The 26465-nt window shown below is 30.1% G+C and overlaps 3 protein-coding genes across 3 annotated transcripts in view; 2 read left to right on the plus strand and 1 right to left on the minus strand.

Moving 5' to 3' along the window:
* Positions 1-26034, plus strand: part of LOC125837436 (delta(12)-fatty-acid desaturase FAD2-like) — a 62495-nt gene extending 36461 nt beyond the window's left edge. Inside the window, exons 2-3 of the mRNA XM_049516559.1 lie at positions 21121-21153; positions 24590-26034. Of these exons, the coding sequence (XP_049372516.1) occupies positions 24620-25771 (1152 nt within the window). The 5' untranslated portion in view covers positions 21121-21153; positions 24590-24619 and the 3' untranslated portion in view covers positions 25772-26034. The remainder of the gene's footprint in view (positions 1-21120; positions 21154-24589) is intronic.
* Positions 1-26465, minus strand: part of LOC125837490 (linoleate 13S-lipoxygenase 2-1, chloroplastic-like) — a 116460-nt gene that overhangs the window by 82598 nt on the left and 7397 nt on the right. The window lies entirely within an intron of this gene.
* LOC125835806 (protein NRT1/ PTR FAMILY 7.1) lies at positions 2020-6088 on the plus strand. Its single transcript, XM_049514911.1, has 6 exons — positions 2020-2055; positions 2274-2394; positions 2732-2949; positions 3697-4256; positions 4959-5246; positions 5524-6088. Exons 1-6 carry the CDS (start codon positions 2020-2022, stop codon positions 6086-6088), a joined length of 1788 nt encoding a protein of 595 aa, XP_049370868.1.

Below are 26465 nucleotides of genomic sequence, written 5' to 3' on the forward strand. Positions count from 1 at the left end.
TTAAACTAAATTATATTGAACATGTAAGATCAAGATATTAGCATGTACTTACCTTTTTTATTTGAATATTTTCATTTTGCTCAAATACTTTTTTATTAATTTGTTTGACTTATTGTCACTGTTAATCAGAAAAAAAAAGAAAAATCTAAATTAACTAATTAATTAATCTACCAAGTATATTTGCGTAGAATTAGATTTAATAGTTATTAGAGTTTAATTAGGAGTTTGTTGCTCAAAAGAATTCTATAATTTAACTCCAAATCTTTATAAAAACCTAAACTTAATTAATTATAATTCACTAATCACTTCTTTAATCCTCTTCTTTCATTCATAATCTTCAAAATTAATTAGGAGTAATTCTTGTTCTTGTCTTATAATTATTGTTTTGTTTTAGAGATTTCTTGATCCATTGATATTATTTTAGAAGAAGAAAAAAAAATTATACAAAGTTTTTATAATTTGGAGAAGATTAAGAGTGAAAATTTCAAGTTTTTTTTGTTCTTAATTTTTTTTCACCATAAATGACAAAAAAAATTACTAGCAATTATATTATTGTTCTCATCGATACAAGTTCTTCACCTTCACCAGAATCATATACTATCACAAAGTTTTCGGTTAATTTCTCAGCTACTAAGTTTCGCAAAAGGTAATTCGAATTTCTTTTTAATATAATGTTGCATTTATCTGTACATATAACTTAAATTCTTTACGTTTTAATTTGTCACGTCGAAAGATGTTATGTGTATATCGTTTATACTAATTTTACTACCATATGGAAGTTTCTTTGCTTATTCTTGATTGATAATAACACCTATATAAAGTGGAAAAAGATGACATTATCCATTAACCCTTAATATTCTTGCTAAGTAGGGTAACGAGACGAATTCAGAATTTAAATTTTATTAATATGAGTTTTAGTTTTTTGAGTTAGTGAATTTTATATCTTTTTGAAATAAAGTGGAACACTTATCCATTTTTTTTATGTAAAGAAATGAAATTAATAGTAATTAATAATTTATATTGCACCATAATTTTGCCAAAGTTATTCCTTTTATTTTTATTTTTATTTTTCAACTTGCAATTTTAATCCATCATGCTGAATCTTTCATTGTTATGAAAGGACTGTTAGAAACTGTAGATTTTTTATACTGTTAGTGAGTCATGAATTTAAAGAAATTAAATACCATGAAAAGACATAACATAGGAGGATTGAAGTCCCTCCACTCTAATTCCGAGATCTCGTGTTCGAGTCTAAAATGAAAAAAATCATAATGGGGCGTTGCATCTAGAAATGAATCTTCTTGTAAGACGTGAATCCTTATTTAGTCACTCCAATATAAATATCGAACACCAAATTGAATTATTTTTAAAAAAAAAGTCATTTTCAACCTATGTCATCAAATCAAAATCCACTTTTAAAGGTTTCCAATGAAACTAGAGAAGTTTTGTGGGACTATTTTTTATTTAATTTATTCTTTATGAAAAATATGCTATATATATATATATTATTTTCTCTTATTGAAACATAATTTTTGAAAATGACCCTTTATTTATATTTGTCTATATATTGAGCTATTTCTTCAATCAATTTTCATCAACCTTTCTATTATTGCATGCATAAATTTATTCATAATATTCAAGCCCTTTAAGCAAGTTTTCTTCTTCCTCAAAGTGCATACAATCTAGTTCTTCATACATAAAAAAAAATGCATTTGTGTGACAATATATATATATATATATATAACAAATTATCGTTTTGCATGGACATCCTGTCAGAATTTGGCTCATTAAGGAGTTTTTCGATGATAAAACTATTAGAAATATTATCGACTAGTCAAATTCAAACAAATTCACAAACATTAATACATACTAAAATTAAGAAACCAAACCTAGCTATTATGATACTTTTGTTGTGTTTTTGTTTTTTTTTAAATATTTCTCATATGTTAAAGTTTAAGTTATATACACGATCAGTAAAATAATTTCTTTTGCATTTAAATTTTGCATAGAATGTCCCAAATGGCTACAATGGACACAACTCAAGTCATGCCAAAGGTTAGCTTATTATTCGATAATTGGCGTTTTGTGCACTGACAATATATAAATTTTTCTTAACGTTATTAAGTCAAAACCACCTATAATTACGTGTAACAACTTAGAAATTATGTAATTAACTTGTTATAACGAATCAAAATACACTGACAATATAAAAAAAAAGATTATTTTTTTATTAATTACTTGTTCATATTTTTTTATATATTTTTTTTGTACAGATAAATGAAAAGAACCATTCAGATGGAGTAAGCAAAGACATCAAGCAGGGAGTTGTGAACAAACTTAAAGTCTTTAGAAGCAAAAAAACTGGTGGATGGTATTCAGCATTTCTTTGTTTAGGTATTTAATTTTATCATCCCATTTCAATTTACGTGATACTATTTTTTGTATTATTTCTATTAAAAATAAAGCGACATTTTTTATATTTAGAAACATCTAACTAGAATAAACTTATTGTTTTACTCTAATGAGTAGCTTTTATAACCACACAATTATTTTGTGTTGTGTCGGACTATGTCATAACGTATGTAGTATATTTGATAAACTAGCTTCTGCATGTGTCATATGTGTATCTCATGTATTCCATGTCAATTAGTAAAAATATTTTAAAATCACATATATATTGTTATTAAATATGTATATGAAATGATTTTTTTTATTTTTTTTTTTGATGCAGTAAACCAAGGACTTGTAACACTATCATTTTTTGGTGTTGGAGTGAATTTGGTGTTGTTTTTAACAAGAGTTTTGGGACAAGATAATGCTACTGCTGCTAATAATGTTAGCAAATGGACTGGAACTGTTTATTTGTGTTCACTTTTGGGAGCTTTTATAAGTGATTCTTATTGGGGAAGGTTCATCACATGTGCCATTTTTCAACTTATTCTCATCCTGGTAATTATTACTATATTATACTTCTCATTTTTTTTAGTCTGTTTCGAAAAGAATGACATGTGCATCTTTATATATCATGGCATATGGTTATAATCAAGGTGGAGCCAAGGAGGTGTAAGAGGTTCATTCGAATTTTCATAAGACTATGGACCATAGTCGAAAAATTATACCATATATATAAGATCAAAGTTATGTAGATATAGTATATGTTAGAATAATCCTATGACTTTTTTGTGTGTATTTCTTTATATTTTGAATCTTCTCAGTAAAAGTTGTGACTTCACCACTGATTATATTTACAATCGCAACTTGTAAGCATACTTTTGGTATGCGGTAAAAGACTTTCTTTCTTTCTTAAATTATATGTTTAGCCAAAAAATGTCATATAAAATGAAACGTGGATAATTACTTGACCTTTAGTTAATGTGAAATTTAGTTTTTTTTTCTCTTTGAGTAGAGGATATCAATACCATACTAGTTTTGACTATTGTAATGAGTTTTAAGCTTCTTACATTGACAGTATAAAATGATTTTTATGTTATCAAATCTCTCACTAAAATATAAGGGAAATATTGATATCGTCATTTCCAATAGTATATATGGATCGATGTTGTCAGTAAAGTATAACTACAAGTAGTCGTTCATAACAAGTAGAACATGTTACATTACACCAGTAGTATAATGGTTCTTTACGTTGTCAGTGCATATAAGTTAACTCTCATTTATTTTTTTTGTGAATTTAACTAGGGACTTGTGATCATATCATTGACATCTTGGCTATTCTTGATTAAACCAAATGGATGTGGAGATGGTCTACAAAATTGTGTACCCCCATCACCTATTGGCACTTCATTATTTTACTTAGCCATATACTTGGTGGCTTTGGGCTATGGTGGTCATCAACCCACAATTGCAACTTTTGGATCAGACCAATTTGATGAAGCAAATCCTAAAGGAAAAATCTCAAAGGCTGCCTATTTTGGCTATTTTTACTTTGCATTAAATGCTGGATCTTTAATTTCCAATACAATTTTGGTATATTATGAAGATGGTGGTAAATGGACACTTGGTTTTTGGGCCTCTACTGCTGCTGGGCTTTTGGGCCTAATTGTTTTCTTGTTGGGCACTCCTGGATATAGATATGTTAAGTCATTTGGGAACCCATTGCCACGTGTCGGTCAGGTATTCGTTGCCGCGTTCCGTAAATGGAGAGTGCCTAATGTTGATGAGACAGAGTTATATGAATTGAATGGGTTGGAATCATCCATTAAAGGGACAAGGAAGATACTTCATAGTAATGATTTCAAGTAAGTAGTTTTCGATTCATATTATCTGTCTTTTAAGTGTCTCGGTTAATTAATACTCTACTTAGTTACATATATTTATATATCCAACGTCATTGAAACAAATTCCCTAGTGGGCCTAGCTTGAGATATTTCAATCCAAATTATGTATACATACAATCAAATCACACTTATTATGAACTTACTAAATCTAGATTCTTGATTCATATTTATTCTGAACCTATTGACACTTGATTATTCTTGATTCACTTATTTAATGAACTTATTTTCTCCAAATTCTTGATTCGCCTATGATATGACGAACAAACTGAATCTATATTCTTGATTTGTCTATGGTATAATGAACCTGTTGAATAAAGATTCTTAATCTTTATATAATGAATCTGTTGACTCTAGATTGTTGATTAACTTATATAATGAACCTACTAATTCTTGATTCTTAATTCGCTTATATAATTATGAACCTATTGACTTTAGATTCTTGATTCGTTATATAATGAACGTATTAACAATACATCTTTTATCACCTATATAATGAACCTACTTACTCTAGATTCTTGATTCACCTATGTAATGAACAAATAGACTTTCGATTCTTGATTCACCTATATAGTGAACCTTCTGACTCTAAATTCTTGATTCGTCTGTCTATGATATGAAGTTTTGTTTTTTAATTTCTAATCACATTATTTTAAAAATGGCCAGGAAACTAGACAAGGCAGCAATAGTGACAGATGAAGATAGACAAAGGCCAGTGATTAACCCATGGAGGCTATGCACAATAACACAAGTTGAAGAAGCAAAGTGCATAATAAGAATGTTTCCAATTTGGCTATGCACCATAATGTACTCTGTCATCTTTACACAAATGGCCTCTTTATTTGTTGAGCAAGGTGAAGTCATGGATGCTACCATTGGGAACTTTCACCTACCTGCAGCTAGCATGTCAGCATTCGACATATGTAGCGTGCTAACGTGCACGTTTCTCTACAGGTAAGGGTATCAAATGAGTGAGTTGAACTAAATTAATGACATTATAAGTAAATGAGTGTGTTGAACTAAATAACGACTCATATTGAAAAATAGTCACTGTCATAGAGTTTCAAATTCCACATATGAAAAACTATGTGAGAATGTCCTGAAGTTTCACTTGTGAAATTTAAAACTCCGAGACAATGGTTGAAAAGTGGCTATTTGTGAAATTTATCCTTAAAAGGGGCTATTTAGACATCATTTTTTCATGAACTAATTTTACGATCCCTATATGTAGGTTCATGGTGGTTCCATTAGCCGGAAAGATAAGTGGGAATCCGAGAGGATTGTCAGAGCTCCAGAGGATGGGAGTTGGACTAATCATCGGTATGTTATCAATGGTTGCAGCAGGTGTAACAGAAATTTTTAGGCTAAGAAGAGTAATCCCCGGAAATGAAACAAGTTCACTAAGTATATTTTGGCAAATTCCACAATACATACTTGTTGGTGCCTCAGAGGTATTTATGTATGTTGGACAACTTGAATTTTTCAATGGACAAGCACCTGATGGGATAAAAAGCCTAGGAAGTTCACTTTGTATGGCATCAATGTCACTTGGAAATTATGTTAGTAGTATGCTTGTCAACATGGTTATGCATTTCACAGCAAAAGGGACTAGACATGGTTGGATACCTGAAAATTTAAATAATGGCCACATTGATAGATTTTACTTCTTGCTATTTGGTTTGGCATTGGTTGATATGGTTGCATTTGTGTTTTTTGCTAAGTGGTACAAAGGGATCAACATTGAAGATAGCAATCATGGACAAAAGGAGATTGTTCAAGTTCTTGAAAAAGTTTGAATATTTAAATAGTGGCTATTTTTTAAAGAATTTAGAGTAATGTGGTTTATTTAGTGAAAAATAAAACTTGAAGCATGACCCTTAAATGTGATGATTTTAAAGGGCATGATTGCTTCTAGTTTTCTCTATATAATAATTATTTATGTTAGGGTTTCCCTATGAAGTTATTTGTTTAAGAAAATTGCAATTTCTCATGTATATAATGCTAATAAAATATTGAGCTTTTTGAATTACTAGAAGTTCATTTCCTTATTTATAAATAATTTATTGTCTAGACTTTGTCATTATGTACCTCGTTTGTGAAGATGAATCTCTTCTCCCGAAATTACAAGTCCCTTTTTTTTTTCAAGTTCCTTGAAGAGAGCTTTGTGTTTATAGGTATTCTCTACTTACCCATATATTTTTATTAGATTACATATATCTCTTGCTTAATGTCATTTTGAGCTTCTCATTGTCCTTGCAGTATCTAGCTAAGCATATTTTACCTTTTGTCAATTGAAATTTGCACTTCTGATTCTCAATTTATAATTTTTCACAAACTTAAAGGTGTAATACATACTTTTTAATAAATCAAAAGATTAAAAAGGTTACATTGACATATCATTAATAACCATCCATCATAATAAATAATAAATTTTTTAATGAAAATCCTACCTTGATTATTGCTTGTCACAAAGTGTTGATTGAAGATTTAATAGTACTTGCCTATTTGTTTTAACTGTGAAGCACTTCCCTACTGAGCGTGTAACATAAAACTTCAAAAATAATTCATTTCCACTATGATTAATTTCGTGTAAGTAAATTTTTAATAATTAGCGCCAAAATTATTGCATTCAAATTTTATCTTTAGAGCTTATATGAAAAAATTAAACTAGACCATTCATATATGATGTTTATGTCATATATACTGATGTTATACGTTATTTAAATAATGAAAAATTGATAATATTTAATAGTAAGAATAAAATATGTATAAATAAGCAATAGATCTTCGTCTCCTTTTATTTGTCTAGTTTTAAAAATTAAGAGATAAATTATTAATTTAAACATATTTTACTTTTATTATTAAGTATGGATCATTTTTAATTTATTTCTCAATAAACGAGATGACTTATTATAATAATTAAGAATGAAATAGTAAAATTATTGTTTTATATTACTAACTTCATTTCTTATTTTTGAACGGAAGATACACTTAACTCCTGAACTATGAATTTTTTTTTTTTAAAATTATATCAAGTTACACATGAACAAATAAATATACACTCAACTTTTGAAATAAAGATACCGTCAGCGCGCTATAGCGCCTGGCACCTGGACATGTTCGCTATAGCGGACACTTCTTGCTATAGCGGACTATGCGAATTTCACAAACTCAAAAATTCTTGAAAATTTCATTTTTCACGACATACTTTCTTTCCCTGACGTCCCAAAGTATTCCTTTCACGCCAAGATCAATTCCTGGAGTTTTACTCACCCGAATTTAATACCGTAAAGCCTTATGGGTTCCTTATGTATCAGCTACAAGAAAATATCAACCAAGCCTAAACATTACACCACACCATTCTTGAATGGCCCTAGATCTCACCTAACTCGAATTATGTCTGAGGCTGGCCTAGCCTATAATTAAATATCAACCAAGCCTAAACATTACACCACACCATTCTCGAATGACTCTAGACCTCAACTAGCTCGAATTCTGTCTGAGGCTGACCTAGCCTATTAAATATCAACCAAGCCTAAACATTACATCACACCATTCTCGAATGGTCCTACACCTCACCGAGCCCCGATTCTGTCTGAGGCTGATCTAGTCTAAAAATTTTGAATGAATTTTTTTTGTCCCAAATTCCTTCAGACCTATTCATAACCGATCGGGACGGATCATTACAATTACTTTTAAACTTTTTAATATAAATGGTGTGTGGAGATAATAAAACCAAAAGACAATACTTTTTGTGGACAAAAGCAAGTGGGTCGAAGTGTAATAATTGAATATATGTAGGGTTTTTTTTAATGGATAAAACCACGTGGGTCAAAGTGTAATAATTGAATATGTAGGGTTACAACTTACAAGTACCAAATAAATAAGAATCATATGTTATACTGAATTACTGATATTAGTAAAGTATTATTTGCTTGATATGTCCATTTATTAGTATTATATTATTATTATTGAGCTGAAAGTGTGTTTGATTGCATAATGTGTGGTCTAATGTGCATGATGTGGCCTATTATGTTTATTATCATGTCAAGTCATAAAATTCTGTTTTGGAATTTTATGCAATTTAAATTTGTGCAGAAAATTTTCCAAAATGCAATTCAAGAGACTTTACTTTTAATTTATCTTTGATTCTTCCTAATATTGTTAGAAATGATGAATAATGTTAACAAGTATCTAGATTAGGGGTAGAGTTATAAGATGGAAATAAGTACGAGGGCTCTTTGGCACATCATTAATGATCATCCATCATAATCGAGGGGTTGTAACGACATCTTTCAGTTGTTATGGGAAAGCGAATGGTGAAAGAATTGGGCTATAAAATTTTTTGGGTAATGGCTTAAAATTTTTACGCTAGGTATCTTCAAACGGAATCTGAGTGAGGGGAGGGCTAGAGCAATCAGGGAACGGATGGGGTGGTATGTCTAAACTTGGATCATGTTTTTTGGTAGCTAAGACATTAAGAAATCCATAGGGCCTTTCAAAATCAAATTCGGGTGAGTAAAACTCCTGATATCGAACTTGACGTATAGAGGTTAGTTTAGAAAGTCAAGATTCGAAGGTGAATTGCAAAATTGGAGCTTGGGGAAGGACTTAGAATTTTTGTCTTCGTACAGGCCGCTATAGCGGGTGTCACACCGCTATAGAGGGATGAATTAATCCCGCTATGGCAACGCCGCTATGGCAACGCCGCTATAGCGGGGTTAGTCAGGACTTTGTGCAGAAAAGTCTCAAAATTAAAACCTGTTATTTTCTACAACGTTGCTCTTGGAATTGAGAAGAGCGGTTTAGGAAAGTTCCTTTCAGCTTTTCCATCAATCTCTTCGATGTAAATTAATTACTTCTCCAACTTGTATTTTAATTTTAAAGCCTTAGAATTTAGAGTGTTACTCTTAGGGAAGGGTTTTAACTTGAATTAATCGTGAAAAGGACCATAGTTTTGGTCAAGTCCGTCAGCTAAATAATTACAAGTTTTCTCAATCAACATTTCATATCATGTCACGTCATTATTCCTTAATTTGTCATTTAACGTCTGATACCTACTTAGATTTTAATTAATTTAAAATCGTGCAAAAACTTTTCAAAATAGCACTTCTTGAAAATTTCTCTTACTTTCAAATAGTAAAAATTGTTCTGCAACTAATATGTGATGTTGACATATGAAAATTATTTTGTGCGAAGCAGAATTATCAGTCACACACTAATAAAGGGGTTTTAATTTTAATGGGGGAAAAGATTAAATATGTCATTGAAATATTAGAAAAGACTCATTGTCATTTGTTAAATGTTTGGCTCATCTATGCCATTTTCGATTGAGAAAATGTGCATCCATGTCAATATTTGTTAACGGAAATGGCATAGATGAGTCAAACTTTTAACAGATGGCATAGATGAGCTTTCTCAAAGTTCAGCGGCATATTTGAGCTTTTTTTCTTTTAAATAATAAATTAATTAATGACGCAGTCGAATCATAATTGACCATGTGTGAAAAATGGTTTTGTAAAATCGGAACTATTTTCCGTTAACTAATAATGATATGGATGAGTCTTTTCTCAAACGAAAATGACATATATTAGCCAAACTTTCAATGAATGACATAAATAAATCTTTTCTCAAAATTCGATGACATATTTGAGCATTATTATTATTTGAAATAATGAATGATACGTTAACAACTATTTACACGCGGGGCAAAATTAATTAGGGGTACTTTGACACGTCATTAATGATCTTACATCATAATAAAGGGACGGCGCTAGAAGACGGAAAATAATGTTATATTCCCTTAGTTTTTATTTATATGTCATTATTTTTTATTTCACGTGCATTAAAAAATTAAGTAAGTTTACCCGTTTATTTTCATTTAATTTTTTTTAAGTTAACTTTTTAATCAATGAATATGAAATTATTTATTTATATTATTTAATTTGACCAATGAATATGAATTATTCATTTAGTTTTTCTATGTTTGTCAAATATACATTTTCAAGGCTAATAACTCACAAAGGTAAAATAGGAAGAATACTGCAAATTATGCTTTAATTTTATAAAATGACAAGTATTATAGACCAACTATTTATAGAAGCATGACATATAAAAAAGAACGGAGGAAGTAATAGAGGATGAAATTCTTAGTAAAAATTCTTCCTTGATTATTGCTTGTCATAAAGTGTTGGTTGAAGATTTAATAGTTCTTGCCTATTTATTCAAATTATACATGATTTAGTTTTCGAAAAATTTCTTCCAACTACTAAAAAGTTTTCTTATGTGATGAGACAGATGAAATTTGCTCTTAATTATAAGTTTCGAGTTTATGTCTTAATGATAAAGAAATTTCAGGTAGCTAAGCTACAAAGCACTTCCTTTTTGAATAAAGGAAAAAAACTTAAATAAGCCATCAAATTTTGAGAAAAGACTTATCTGTGTTATTAATAAAAATTTTGGCTCATCTATGTCATTTCTGTTTGAGAATAGGCTCATTTATGCACAACTTATTAACTGAAATGACATAAATGAGCCAAACTTTAACAAATGACATAGATGAGCCTTTTTCTCAAAGTTCGATGACATATTTGAACTTTTTTCATTTTAAAAAATGATTTAATTAATGATGTGTCCTAATCATAAATGACCACATGTAAAATAATGTTTTCCAAAATGGAAAATATTTTTAGTTTATAAATAATGACATAAATGAGCCTTTTCTCAAACAAAAATGGCATGGATGAGCCAAACTTTTAACGGATGACATAGATAAGTATTTTCTTAAAGTTCAATGACATATTTAAGTTTTTTCTCTTGAATGAAGTATACTTTTCGATACAGTATTATAATTATGAAAATTATAGTAATAAATTAAGATCTAATATTCCCTTTGTAATGGGTTGGGCTTTGAGGGTCAGTTGACAATCAAAGCCCAAAATGAGAAATCCACCAAAGAAGCCCAATCTATTTGGGCCATATTCAACAATATTTCCATTTTCTCTTGCTAAGAGATGATGGGGCCGAAGTGTACAAATACTCGATTATAAAATTATTAATTTTTTAGGAGAGAAAAAATCGAAAAATGATGCGTTAAATTCGAGGGAAAATCTCTCAATTTATAGGTAATAAAAGGGTAATGTGAAAATATGTTGGTTCAAAATAAAAAATAAAAAAAAATAAAATCAAGAGTTGTGAATTTTTCCGACTAATTTAAGGAAACACCACTTTATTTTTCATTAACATCAAAAGAAATCTAGTTAAATACAATCTCTCTCATATGGTTCGTCCTTCTATGTAATAACAATAAATTTACTTTACTCATAAATCATCATTTTTTGCAACATAAATTTTGGGACCAATAGTTAAGTCAAAATGCGTAAAATAATATATGAGTATTATGCTAAGTGATTTAGAAACAATGTCTTCTTTATTTTTTGAGTGAGATAATATATCCCTTTTGATCTCAAATCTTATGGTCAAGATGAATTGACAATTTTTTGTATGATAAATTATTGTATTACATATTTTTAAAAATGTCATAAATTTTATGTATTTTTGAAAATAGGTCATAAATGACCTTCAATTCTGATATGTTTTATTTTACATAAAAGAATGGTGTTAGATTGAAAGGCTTACAAGTGTATAATAGTGACTAACATGGATCAAAGGTCTCAGATTCGAGTTTTGGGTATGAAGAAAATTCGGTTGAGAGCACCATCCCTGAATAAGTCCTGCAATGCGTTGTTCAAATTTAATCGAGACTCTAATACAGATTTCGACACCAAATGAAAAATAAAATAAAAAGTGAAAAAAAATGTGTATAATAGTGAATGATACGAGGTACTGTTTTGTTCATTTACTATGCAATTAATATTGTTCATCAAATCCAAATTAAAGTCAACTTTTTGAAATGTGGACCAAATATGTGGAAAACAGCAATAAATTGGGTAGACATGTCCTAAATGTAAAAAGATTTTTTTTTTTTTTTTGGGTAATGCTAAATGGTCAAAAAATTTGAGCCAGAAATTTAAAAGATCTATATATGAAAAATTCTTTTGGTCAAAAAAATTGGCCAGAATGGTAAAATAATATATTTCACACTATGTTATTTTACCTTTTTGAATATTTTTACCCTTTTAACTTTAATACATTTTAATTAAAAAATGAAAAAAAGATCAATTTATTTTAAAATAAAAAAGATATTATAGACTTTTTAAATTTTTGAGCAAATTTTGTGATAATTTTTTTGCCAAATTGTATGGAAAAATTAAGAATGCACCATTCATATATGGTGTTTAAATTATATATACTAATAATACAAATATTTTTATATTATTAATATAATTTAAAGAGTAACATATGTTCATATAAGTTTATTAATGACAGTGTGATGATCATCTTTTTTCTTTTTGAAATCCCAAGGTAATATGCGGTTGCTATAGCCTTTGTCATCGTTTTTGTTTTTTGAATGAGCGCTATGTGATAAACATTTTAAATACTGAATAAATCTTTCGTTATATAGGCTTTATTTTTATTTTGAATATTTAATAATAAGGATATAATAAGCATAAATGAGTAGTACTCTCTTCGATTATTTTTATTTGTTAACTATATTGAAAAATAAATATCTATTTTTACTTGTCTAATTTAAAAATTCAAGAAATAATTTATCAATTTACATCTATTACATCCTTTATTATTATTTTTAATTATTTCTCAATAAGTGAGATGACTTATAATAATTAAAGATAAGATAGTAAGATTATAATTTTATATTAATAGCTCTATTTTTTATTTGTGAGCAAAAGATGCATTTAATTTTTTTATATATTGCTATATCTTAATTCTTTCGATTAGAAATAGGTTGTTTCGAAGTTAGGTATGATAGCAGGCGAACTAAGGATTTAAAAAAATAAACAATTATGTCAAATTACATACGAATAAATAAATATGGACGGAAAGAGTATTTTATAAATATACCCTCCCTTATATCAGCATAATATAATTTTATTTTCCATTTTCATCATGTAAGAAAAGGACAAATATCTACTAAAACATTAAATAAATAAATAAATAAAATATTTGAGATCAGAGGAATCAAACAAACTACCAAAGTAGACAAATGCTGTAAATAATAATAAAATAATACCATTAAATTTTCATTATTTCTTTTTAAAAAAGTGTGAAGGTGATAAAACCAAAGAAAAAAATATTTGTTATGGACAAAAATATTCTAAATAATATTCAAACTATTTCTAGTGCTTCACAAATTACAAGACACTCAAGTGAAACACTTCTTTTGCCACTTTGTCATTTTCACCGCATCAAGATTTAGTCGTTTCTTTAGTCACATGCAAACTTCAAAGCATACACTACCTACTTTTGTCTACATTAACATTTGAATTTGTTTCATTTGTATCTGGACGGTGGTTTGATAGCTGAATAAGAAAAAAATATTAATATATTTTTTATATAATTTATATAATGTTTGACAGATAAATAAGAAATAAGTTATTTATATATATAATTAATATGATATTTGATTGGTATTCTCTTCATCTTGTCGTCTCATATTGATTGATCATTTTTTATTTTGCATCTTGCTTAAGAAATCGTAACTAATGAGATAATTTTATAATTCATTCCTTAAAAAACTTTTTGAAAACTTTACAATAAATGTGAATACTTTAAAAAAAAATTAATTGCAAGGGTAATATAGAAAAAAAATAATTGATGCTTTATTCATTTAGTAAGGTGGACAATTAATATGAAACAATTAATTTTAGTATAATGATCAACTAATATGGGACGGAGGTCGGAGTAATTTAAAAATTCGCATCACTAATACATGTATAAGTTACGAGGGGATCTATGTATTATTTTATGCAGGATGACAAGTGAAATAACTAATATCTGCATATATACTCCTACATAGATTCACTCATAACTAATCTCTACATCATTAATACATGCATAACTATAATCAGTTACCAAACAACCCTTTAACTCTTAAAAATTATTTTTCACTTCATCCGTTCACTTTTACTTGTCACTTATTCCTAAAATAAATTTTCATTTTTTACTTTTCACTTTTGACATATCAAGAAGAGAATTTTTTTTTCATGTTTTACCCTTAGCATTTAATAATACTTTTCAAAAGCTAATACTAAACATCAATTAGTAGGGGTAGTGTGGTAAAATAACTATATCAATAATTATTTTCTTAATGGGCGTGCCAAATCAAACAATGACAAGTAAAAATGATGAAGGAAGCATTACATTACATTATTATAAATAAGTCAATTTTCGATGAATGTTCCATTAGTAAATAACTTGTTGGAAATATTTACGACATACTTTTTATTGAAATGTAATTTTCTCGATGGATTTTCGACGATTCCAATGGAGTTCTCTCTTTCGGAGTTGTAGAGAGACCTTGCTTTCCGGATCGTCATTAGTCTCCATCTATTATTTAAAGTCGTTAACTTTTTTTTTGAAGACTTGAAATGTATTTTAGATTCTAGAAATGTATTAGATGCTCTATATACTTATGCTACCAAGTTTTGGGATATAATTCTTTGTCATTTCTTTCTATCGTTTGTGGCCTAACTTCTCTTCAGGAGTTTTGTATGTGTGATTCTTTCAGCTTACACACCATTTTAAAATTCTCGGAATGTGTGTCATGCATCATGACCTCGACTTTTGAATCGTGATAGTAAGAGAGGCGCATATGTATCATTTACAACGAATCTCATCCTTCCCAACCTAACTTACAACATCCATTTAAATACTCCCTCCGTCCAACAATAGTTGTTCACTATACTAAAAATAGTTGTCGAACAATACTTGTCCAATTTAGAAAATCCAGAGACAATTTACCTTTTGTGTCTATTTTACCCAGAGGCGTATTTAAGGGGGGGTCACCGGGTTCACGTAAACCCATGGTCCCTTCTCGGGATCATATATAGTAGTGTTATATTTTTTTAAAAAATATTAAAATATAGATGTGTGAAACCACACTTGAAGTATCACATAATGCGATTATGACTGGGTGCACCTCTCTCCGCGAGGTTAGAAATTTGAATTTTATATTTATCTTGTTTTATTTTTCTTATTAGATAACACTTCTCTAAGTGGTAATTGGTAATATATATATATATATTTTCAGTAGTAAAAACCTAAAGATCAAATTTATATCATAGATTAACCTTTTTATAACAATGCACCCATCATCTCAATATCCTGGATACGCCTCTGATTTTACCCTTACTATTAAATATTAGTATAACTTACATAAATCTCATAGTGTAAAACTTAAATTACATCCTATCCCTATTCTTTTCTATTTTACAAAAATTCCTTAAATATTGTAGCATCCGGATACATTATATTCAGCCGGATACATAACGTGTGATACATAAAACAATTTGTTGTTGTGCTTAAAAAGGAGTCTAAACGTAAAATTAATTATCAGTCCCACAAATCACGCAAAACAGATCCCACGAATCGTGCAAACAAATTGATATCAATCTATTCCAATCAGTAACAGATTCAGAGAATTCAAAATTCAAAATTCAAATTATCTTCTCCTCCATCTATCCCAAATCATAATAGAACCATATATTGATTTTGTTGAGATATTCAAAAATTTGGTTAAGCGATCTGAGTTATGAACAATACAATAGTGATGAGATAGTTGTTGGACAAACGATTTCTTTTGTGAATCTCAAATCCGCCATTGATACAACAAACAAGATGGCTGGAGAGATGCATTGCTTTGATGCTACATCCGGTGAAATTGTTTGTGTCGAAGTTGGTGAAATCGGTACCTAGGTATTTTTATATCTAAAATGGATAATAGATACATTAAAAAATCTATTCTCTTCCTTTGATATTATCTTTATCCATAAGTTGCAGGTTTATTAATTTAATATAATTAGTAGAAGTTTTATGCGCGCCACTTATTTGATATTATCACAGTTGAGCGAGTTGAACTTGTAGTTGTGGAGACTATTCATCTTTCTGTAGAGTTTGCCTTGTATTGTCTGGAAATATGAATTTGCAACAGTGATGATTCAATGCTTTAGGTATTGAAGTAAGTATATTGTCTTGTTCTTAAGTTGTGAATTAGTATTTTTTTTTATTTTCGATACATAAATCTTGATACAATGTTATTCTTGGAAGAAGATCATTGTTAGCCTTGAGCGAAAAAATATGTAATTGTGGGAGATTTCAACCAGACGAAGTACCTTGTGCACACACAATTGTTCTTTGATACATGTGAAATTTCAACAAGACAAAATACCTTGTGCCATGATACATTATTGACTACAAAAATGGATACAATTCTAGCTTGATACATGTGAATTATTGGATAGAACTTGATACAATTATAGCTAGTGCATACTTAATTCCATGTATCATGTACATGTGATTTTCTGAATTTTAAATGTATCAACAATTGAATTACTTTCAATTTTTAATGTATCCACTATTCATTTTAGTCATTGATTTTTTTGTTTGTTTTTGAATTTATATATTGATATATAAGATAATGATTAGAGTTTGATACAATATTAATTAGACTAGCATGTAATGGATTTGCAGATATGTGATTTATTTGTTGTTTATATAAAGTATTAGATGCATGTAAAAAATCTTTTTGATTTTTGAATTTGTAAAAGGATATATATGTAAATGATACATTAGTGAAAACAAAAATGATACACTTGTAGTTTTATTCATGTGAATTACTGGATACAACTTCATACAGTTAGAGTGAGCGTGCTGTGAATTTATATTTTTTAAAATTATCAGTATGTGAATTTTTTTATTTTTTAATGTATCAGCAATGAAGAAAATACATTTATAATGTATATATTATCCAATTTAACATGTGTATTAAAATTTTCTTCTATGTTTTCTTAATGATACATGAAACAATAACTTTTATAATGTATCTATTAAAATTGCAGTTATGTATTAGTGTGTTTATCGGATGATTGTTCGTGGAAATTGAAGGCCTCTGTTAGAAAAAAAAGTTACAGATATACGTCCCTACTGCTTTGATTACTACAAATCAGATACATTAGCAAACACATATGAAATTTCAATGATTTCAATGTCGGATAAGGATGATTGGTCAATTTTGAAATTTATTTTGGAAGAAATTGTGATACCACATAGGTACAAAAGGATGCTTGGACGACCAAGGAAAAGAACGGGAAAAATGCACATGAAAAGCTAAGTACAAACACAAATTGTTGTGGATGTTGTGGACAAGAAGGTCACAATCGAAGAACTTGTACTTTATTTCTGAAAGATGGTTGATAAAATCTTTTTTGGATTACTATTATGTTTCAGATACACTAAGTTAAGATTAAGGATCAATTCGATTTTTAGATTTTCCATTGTTATATTGATATACACTATAATTTACTATTAGATGATGAATTTCTGATACAATAAATTGACATGTTAATATTTTCAATCTTGTGTACATTTCTGATTGAGCATAATACTTATTAAACATGACACGAGATGTTTGTATCATATACTTATTTAACTGGACATAATGTATCTAGTACATATTGCAGAAGACAATTTTTGACTAATACACAATTAAACGTGATGCTCAATGAACATGACACACGATGGTTTTATCAGATACTTATTAAAACTAGATATAATGTATCTGAAACATGTTAAATAAGATAATTTTTGAGTGATACAACATTTAACATGACACTCATTAAACATGCTACAAAATGTTTGTATCATATACTTATTAAAACTAGATATAGTGTATCTAAAACATATTGAGGTAAAAGATGGTCGAGAAATTGCAGGAGCAAAATTTCGACCCCTCTTTTTGGGGGGTTTTAACAACTTCTGCTTTCAAAGATGAGGGGACATCCTTCTTCAACTTTTCAATATTTGCCTTCGTCATTACAAAAGGATTGTGAATTTTTTTAGATCTATGTTTAGCCCAATTAATATTTTCATAATCAAATACACGTTGTGCCAAAACAAGACTAAAAGGTAATGCATCTTTCATATTTATCAGCGATTTGAAGAAGAACAAAAATGGAAAAACAACAGTTACTACTCTAAGAATAAAGTGGTACATAATGTATCAATAGCAATATACTGAAAACACGAAATTTAAGAAATTACAAATTACTGTAATATGAATAAGTTTTTAGAGAAACACTCTATAGTTTAAGTAAAATTGTCTTTAAAACATTGTATATGCATAGATACTTAATTATTATTCTATGTGAACCAAATCTTCTTCGAGTGGTGGTGTGGATTAACCCATAAGCTTTGGTGAATCATCATTTTCGCTGACGTATCCATCATTGACCTTGTCGATGTCATATCTCCACAACAATGTTGCATATCTATTGCATAGATACTCTAGAAGGAAACCATCTTAGGGCATATTGATTTGGTCGCTTAAGAACTCCGCAAATGTAGCTACATATAACCCAATGTTTCTACAAACAATGCAGATTATAAATTATAAAAATAAATTACACATATGAATCAAAACAAGAAGATACAATACTTACAGGTTAACACTTCTTTGTTGCATAATATCTTCGACAAATTCAACATTGAATGGATGTTATGACTCCAAATGTGTACCAGTTTCCTTGTCCTTATATGTATCAAGTTTTGACCAGTTTGTTCGCTATGTTTTTTCAAAGAATTCACTGTCGAGAAGGTAGCGTTACCGATAATTTTTTTTTATCTCACTAGCATTTACTTTTTCTTTTAGCCTAATGCAGAGTCACATGCGTATTAACCTCTATTTCAGTTCAGCAACAACCAACACCCAATGAAACTGTCCATCACAATTAATCAAAATGTAAACGTCATCTACAAGATGTCATGGTAATCCAGCAGGGATTGAAAATCCTTTGATGATCTGAAATATTAAAATAGATGAATACAACTAACATTCACTTGATACATAATAGAACAATTTTGAAACATGACCACTCTATATTGTATATGATACATGAATTCAAAAAACATCATATCAACACAAAAGGGCTTTATTGTATATTATGAACATAATGTATTGTATATGATACAATATTATGAATATAACTAACAAATGACCAACTATGAAATTTGTAATTTGATACATACATTCGAACTATTAGTAAATATACAAAACAAACATAAAACATATATGTGAAAAAACTAATATATAGAAGTTATATGATACATTAATGAGAACATTACATACAAGCGTTTAGATTGAACTTCGTTATATGATACAATACAACCACCTATTCACTACTATGTTGAAATTAGGATTTTAATGTATCAACCCTTTACAAATCGATTAGTATCCAACAGAATATGAGAACACTGTAATGTAAAATAATGTATCATTTTTGCTCCAAATAACCCATATACCATAGCACATGAAATTAATGTATCAATTTGTTCAGATCTAACATACCAAATCTCATATCAAACACCAAAATTCAAAGAAAAAAAAGTACGAAAACACATACTTTGAACAGTGAAGGCATGGAGATTGGCGGTGCTGTTTTCCTTCCCTTTTTAAGGTTTTTTTTTTACAATATTTGATTTTGAGGATGAGGATGCTTCCTTGTTCGACTTGAAAATACTTTGATTCTTCTTCATTGCTAGTGGGTCGTACAAAATCTTGGATCTGTTTTCAACCCATTTGTCATCGTCAAAATTATATATTCGATTAGTATTAGAAGAAATTAATTGAGTAACCCCAATACTAAACGAAACACCCTTATCAGGAACAGAACTTTGAACAAAAGCAAGAACTCAAATAAAACAGCAATGGAGAAGACAACCCCTACTAATTCAGATGTTTGAAATTGGTTGACTGGAGAGAGAATTGTTTTGAAATCAACTTGATAACTGCTAACAATTTGGAGAGAATTAAGGGAGAAAAAAAAGGAGTTGAAAAGGAAGTGGGTAAACGTGGGTTTCACTTATGTATCCGGAAGTTTTAAGAATTGGGATACAAAAAGGAATCTTTGAAATATTTAAAAAAGGTAGGGAAAAATGGAGAATAAGAAAACTTAAGTATTATATATACTTAATTTGTCCTAAATATTATATATCATCTAACACATTTTCCAAAACATTAAATTTAATAAAGTCAAAGGATAATATAGTAATATTACCATATTATTTATTATTTCTTAAAAAATGTGTCAAATCAATAGTATACAACTAAAAATATCATTAATAAGATCAATTTAGTAAAATACATCTCTAATTAAAATCTTAGTAAATGATATGTCAGATCAATATAAGCCAATTAAAACATATCATACAATTTTATTATTTTTTCTATACCATCCTTGAGACTAATTTGGTACTAGAGATAACATATAACTAATCTCAAAACTAGTTTGGCATGAGAGATAACATATAACTAATCTCAAAATTAATTTTAAAATAAATTTATTTCTTAAATTTAATTTTGAAATACGTGTTATTTTGGGTGGGGTGGGGGGAGAAAGATATTTTTATTTTTTTAATTTGAAAAACCAAGATTTATGAATGACGTGTTGAACAACCAATAAGATAATGACACGTAAACATCTTAAGAGCTTGTTACGTTTAAAGCATGCATGTGATTTGTATAAATAATTAAAAGAACCAAGTGCCGTAGCCTCCTTATAAATATAACACCAAACATTATACTTTTTTTCTATCAAAAAATCTATTTTCTTTCACAGTAAAAAAGAAAAGAAAATTAAAATATTCTCTCTCTTTTTTTTTCATAGAGAGAGAGAGAGAGGGTGTGTGTGGGGTGAAGGAGGAAGAGGGTGCTTTTGCTTTTCTGGAGGTACTTTTTTTTTATTGATTTTCAAAGATTTTTTTTTTTGAAATTTAGATTTATGGTGCTTGATTCGACGTGGGTTTTTATTTATTTATTGATTTTATATGTGTTTATGGTGGAAAAATCACATTTTTTTTCAAGATTTGTTTATCTGTATTTAGAAATTATTGATTTGATAAGGCTAGAGGGTGTTTGATTTGATGTGGGTTCTATCTGGGGTGAGTTTTTTTTTTGGAAAAATCATTTTTTTTTACAAAATCCGCAGCCACTAGCCTTTGGGTAGTGTTTTAGGTGGAAAAATCAGTTTTTCTTTGCTCTAAGAATGATTGATTTGAAGTGGGTTTCTTATGGATGTGTTTTTTTTATTGATTTTTGTATGTTTATGGTGGAAAAATCAGTTTTTTTTTTTGCTTCTTTATTGATTTATTATTATGAAATCAAGCTAGATTCAAAGTGGGGTTCTTATGGGATAAATTTTTTGATTGATTTTTGTGTGTTTATGGTGGAAAGAATAGATTTTTAGGTCTAAGGATTGGTATTTATTTACATGCATTAATGTTTAGTGTGTTTTATTAGATTTTTTTATAAATTGATTTTGGTGGAATGATAAGTTGCATTCACAGGGCTGAGCTAGCAAGAATGAATCCCACGGAAAATTACTAATACATGGTTAAAAAAGCTTCTTTATGTGTTTTACCTTTTATATTTCGAACTTTTTTAGTGAAAATTCTAGTTCCGTTACGAGTTGGATGTAAGGATTGTTGTTTATATCGTCCAGATCTGTAATTGGTTGCAAAAAAAGAGGATGGCATCTTTAAATTTTTTATTTATTGTCCTTTTGTTTGATTCTTTGCATGCATGAGCCACTTGTGGTTTTCATTTTTGGGTGTTTAGTATTTTTGTCTGATTGAGAAAGTACAATTTTTTTCTCTGATTTTGGGTATTTTTTTCTCAATTTGAAAAGTTTTAGGGGTAGAAAGATAAAAGTTGAATTCTTTTATGGCTGCTGGTATAGTCCAAATCTACATTATTTTATAATGAAATAAATGTAAAAAGTGATGTGTTTGCTTAGATAAAGAAAGAATTTCATTTTCTTTAAATCATTTAGTTTGGATTTGATTTGCTTTTTTTAAATCTTGTTGGTGGTTGTGATTTTGACACTTTTTTTAATCTAAAAAGAAAAAAAAGTGATATATAGTTCACACGGAAACATATTCCGTGTTGGCAGGGTTCGAAAAAGGGGTATGATGTAGACAACTTACTCTAACGTAAGCATTAGTAGTTGTTTTCATGGCTCGAACTCGTGATATATAGTTCACATGGAAAGAACTTAATTGTTGGTCATATTTGATTAATTTCAATGTACCCCTTTTTATGAAATTATTTGTTATAAGTACAGCCACTTTGAGTTTTTCCATAAGTTCTTTGTTTCTTATTTACCTTAGGATGGGGACATATGAATTGTTAAAGTACATAGAAATTATTAGTGTGTTACTCCTTTGAGTGGCCAAAATTTACTATAGTGGTCCTGTTGTTTGAATGGTTCCTTCAATGGGGTCGGATTAGCTTTTGTATATCTCGACTATTTTATGATTACCTTTTACCAACACAGACCGGGTAATTTCGCCCCACGGCCCACCAAGCCTTGGCTATATAGGAAAAAAAACTCCTCTAGCACCAACACATAACGGGTAATTCTTTTCACCAAAACTTAAGTGTATGGGATGAAATCACGTATTTCCACCGTCCCAATTTATGTGATACTCTTACCTTATTTTTATATTTAGTAATAATTCAACTTTAAAGGGTTCATTGGTGACTTATTTTAAACAAGTTTCAAATATGTTTCTTTCTAATGCTTCGTGCTCAGTCAAACAACCATCAACGGAGGGAGTAGCAATTTAACTTTAAAATGACTATTTTATCCTTAATGGGATGATTTCTATCTGCACAAATAGTTAGGACTTATTTTAGATCAGAAGTTTCGAAAAGTCTTCTGTTCTTTCTTAAACTCCGATGAGAGCAAGTATTTTCTCTTAGCTAGGATTTGTGATGTATAATTTATCTTCTTTCTTTAAAAAGAAGGAATTTTGGGCTATTTTATTTTTGCACTTTGTGAAATCTTGTTTGAATAATTCTTTTCTACTTACCACCACAAAAGATTTTTTATTCTCTCTCTTCTTCTATGTAAATGTCCAAGTGGACCCCTCTAAGATTTTATTACTGTAGTAGTGGTGGAAATTTAATTTAATTTTGCTGTCTAATTGGTTGTTTGGTGAATGGTGATGTTATTCAAACTAGTTTACCTTATATAATGAATCAATTAATATATGAGGGTCTAATGGTCATAGCATATAGCTAATTGAAGTAACCTTCATTGTTGTTGAGTTGAATTATTTCTTTTTTGATTAGTTGCATAAATGTTGTACTTTGTTGAATTTGAAGGAGCTAGAAATAGTACAATAACGTGCTGAAATGAAAGTTACATATATACAAACACTAGGCGATTTCTTTTCATCTATCCTGTCCTATTCTAAGTCAACTCTAATATTAATTATTGTAACTTGATCAAGATGCTAATTGTGTGAAATATGTTATTTGACTAATTACATGTCTACAGCTAGTGATAAAAGCATTATTTTTTGGCATAATTGATCAATGAGAAGATTTTATTTTGTAGGGGCCTAATAGTTTGGTGAAATGTCTATTGAGTTATTTATTTATGCATTTGAGAAATGTTTTTGTGAAGGAACTCTTATTATGTAATAGACTTCATGTTCAATTATTTATCTGTGAAAACTGGCCTAATATACTTTAGGCGTTAGGTACAATTTACTTCCTTCTGTCCTAGCCTATGTTGCTGATGGGAGGTGACAAGTATTTCGTGGAATTTAGTCGAGAAGCGTGAAAATTGACTTGAACACCACGGTTATAGAATAAGAATCATAGGTTGTACCGACAAACAATGGCAGGGAGTTGTTGGGGAGAAACAGTGAAAACAACAACTAATGTTGAAGGAATATATTGCAAGTTTTGGACTTGAGTTATCATGATAGTGACTTGATATGTTCATTTATTAGTATTATTATTAGCTGTAATGAGCTGAAAGTGTTTGTTGCTTGCATACTGTGTGGTCCAATGTGCATGATGTGGCCTATCACGTTTCTTGCATTTCTGGCCTCAACTTTTTTGTTTTGGAATTTTATGTGGTCTGCGTCACTATGGTCCTCATGTTTCTGTCAGTAGATTGAATTGTTGATTTGGTGTAATTTCCCTGCCAATGATGGTTTGATCTCTAAATCAAGACCTTACATGAAAGGTAGACTAGGGGGACCACACCTCGTTCGGTCAGCGATATTTCAGGCTAGATTAGAAAATAGTAACTCAATTCTTTGATGCATTCATTTGTTTAGGAATCGAGCCTAACGTACACAGTTTGCAGGTTTGGGATTGAAGAGGCAGCGTAGCGAAAATGGGAGCTGGTGGTCGTATGTCTGCTCCAAATGGCGAGACTGAAGTAAAGAAGAATCCTCTTCAAAAGGTACCAACCTCGAAGCCCCCTTTTACTGTTGGTGATATCAAGAAGGCTATCCCACCTCACTGCTTTCAAAGGTCTCTCATCCGCTCATTCTCCTATGTTGTGTATGACCTCATACTCGTCTCCATCATGTACTACGTTGCAAACACTTACTTCCACCTCTTTCCATCCCCATATTGCTACATTGCGTGGCCTATTTACTGGATTTGCCAGGGTTGTGTTTGCACTGGTATTTGGGTTAATGCCCACGAATGTGGCCATCACGCTTTCAGTGATTACCAATGGGTTGATGACACCGTTGGACTTATCCTTCACTCTGCTCTGTTGGTGCCGTACTTCTCTTGGAAATATAGTCATCGTCGCCACCACTCCAACACTGGCTCCCTCGAGCGTGATGAGGTCTTTGTGCCCAAGCCAAAATCTCAGCTCGGATGGTATTCCAAGTACTTGAACAATCCACCAGGCAGGGTCCTCTCACTTACAATCACCCTCACTCTTGGCTGGCCGTTGTACTTGGCCTTCAATGTATCTGGCAGACCATATGACCGATTTGCATGTCACTATGACCCTTATGGCCCAATCTACAACAACCGTGAGAGGCTACAGATCTTCGTTTCTGATGCTGGAGTTCTCGGAGTTTGTTATCTGCTATACCGTATTGCCTTAGTGAAAGGTCTAGCTTGGCTAGTGTGCATCTATGGTGTACCCCTCCTGGTCGTGAACGGCTTCCTTGTCCTGATCACCTACTTGCAGCACACTCACCCATCATTGCCTCACTACGATTCAACCGAGTGGGATTGGCTTAGGGGAGCTTTGGCAACCTGTGACAGAGACTATGGGGTTCTAAACAAGGTCTTCCACAACATCACCGACACTCACGTGGTGCACCATCTGTTCTCAACCATGCCACACTACAACGCGATGGAGGCAACCAAAGCAGTCAAGCCACTACTCGGTGACTACTACCAATTCGATGGAACCCCGATTTTCAAGGCAATGTGGAGGGAAGCTAAAGAGTGTCTCTACGTCGAGAAAGACGAATCATCTCAAGGCAAAGGTGTCTTCTGGTACAAAAACAAGCTCTGAAACACTAGAACAGAAACTCAGCTTGCTTTGAATTTTGTGGTCTTTGGGTTATGTTTGGTCTGTGTCTTAAGTATTTTGGATTTAAGTTACTTTAGCTAATGTGTTGTCTTTCTTAGTAAGGGGAGGTTTATGTTTGATGAAATTTTTGATAAATAAAAGGGAAAAAATTAGAAAAATATAAAGAGGATTGAAGTGCATCCTCCACCTCTTCTTAGTTTGTAATGAACTACCAGTTTTAATATAAGTGGTTGTGTTTGTGTCTACAATTGGATTAGAAGCATTTTTTCCTTTTTCAAAGCAGTCTGATACACAAAATATTTTGCATTCATGTTGAGGAAGGATTGCATTCATTAGTGATTGTTTTTACAACTCGAACTTGTAACATATAAGTTACGTGAAAACAAAGTATTTTACGTTCACATAGGGTATGAGGCAGGATTTCAATAGCTCGAACTTCTGACCGATAAGTTATGTGGATATAATTTTATCGTTGCCTCTAAGTCCATATGAATTATATATGATTCAATTTGTCTAAAGTTTGCCAAGTGTAAGATGAGTTGGATTAATTTTGGAGTTAATTTGTTGGAGGATCATCAGGTTATAGAAATTACTTGGATACATTTTTTTGTGCCAACAAAATTCCTATTATGCCCATATTTTCTAAAATAAATGACTCGAGTTAGAGCTCCATCGA

This window comes from Solanum verrucosum, unplaced genomic scaffold (genome assembly GCF_900185275.1).
Source record: "Solanum verrucosum unplaced genomic scaffold, falcon-dt-bn FXZP01000284.1, whole genome shotgun sequence".
NCBI lineage: Eukaryota > Viridiplantae > Streptophyta > Magnoliopsida > Solanales > Solanaceae > Solanum > Solanum verrucosum.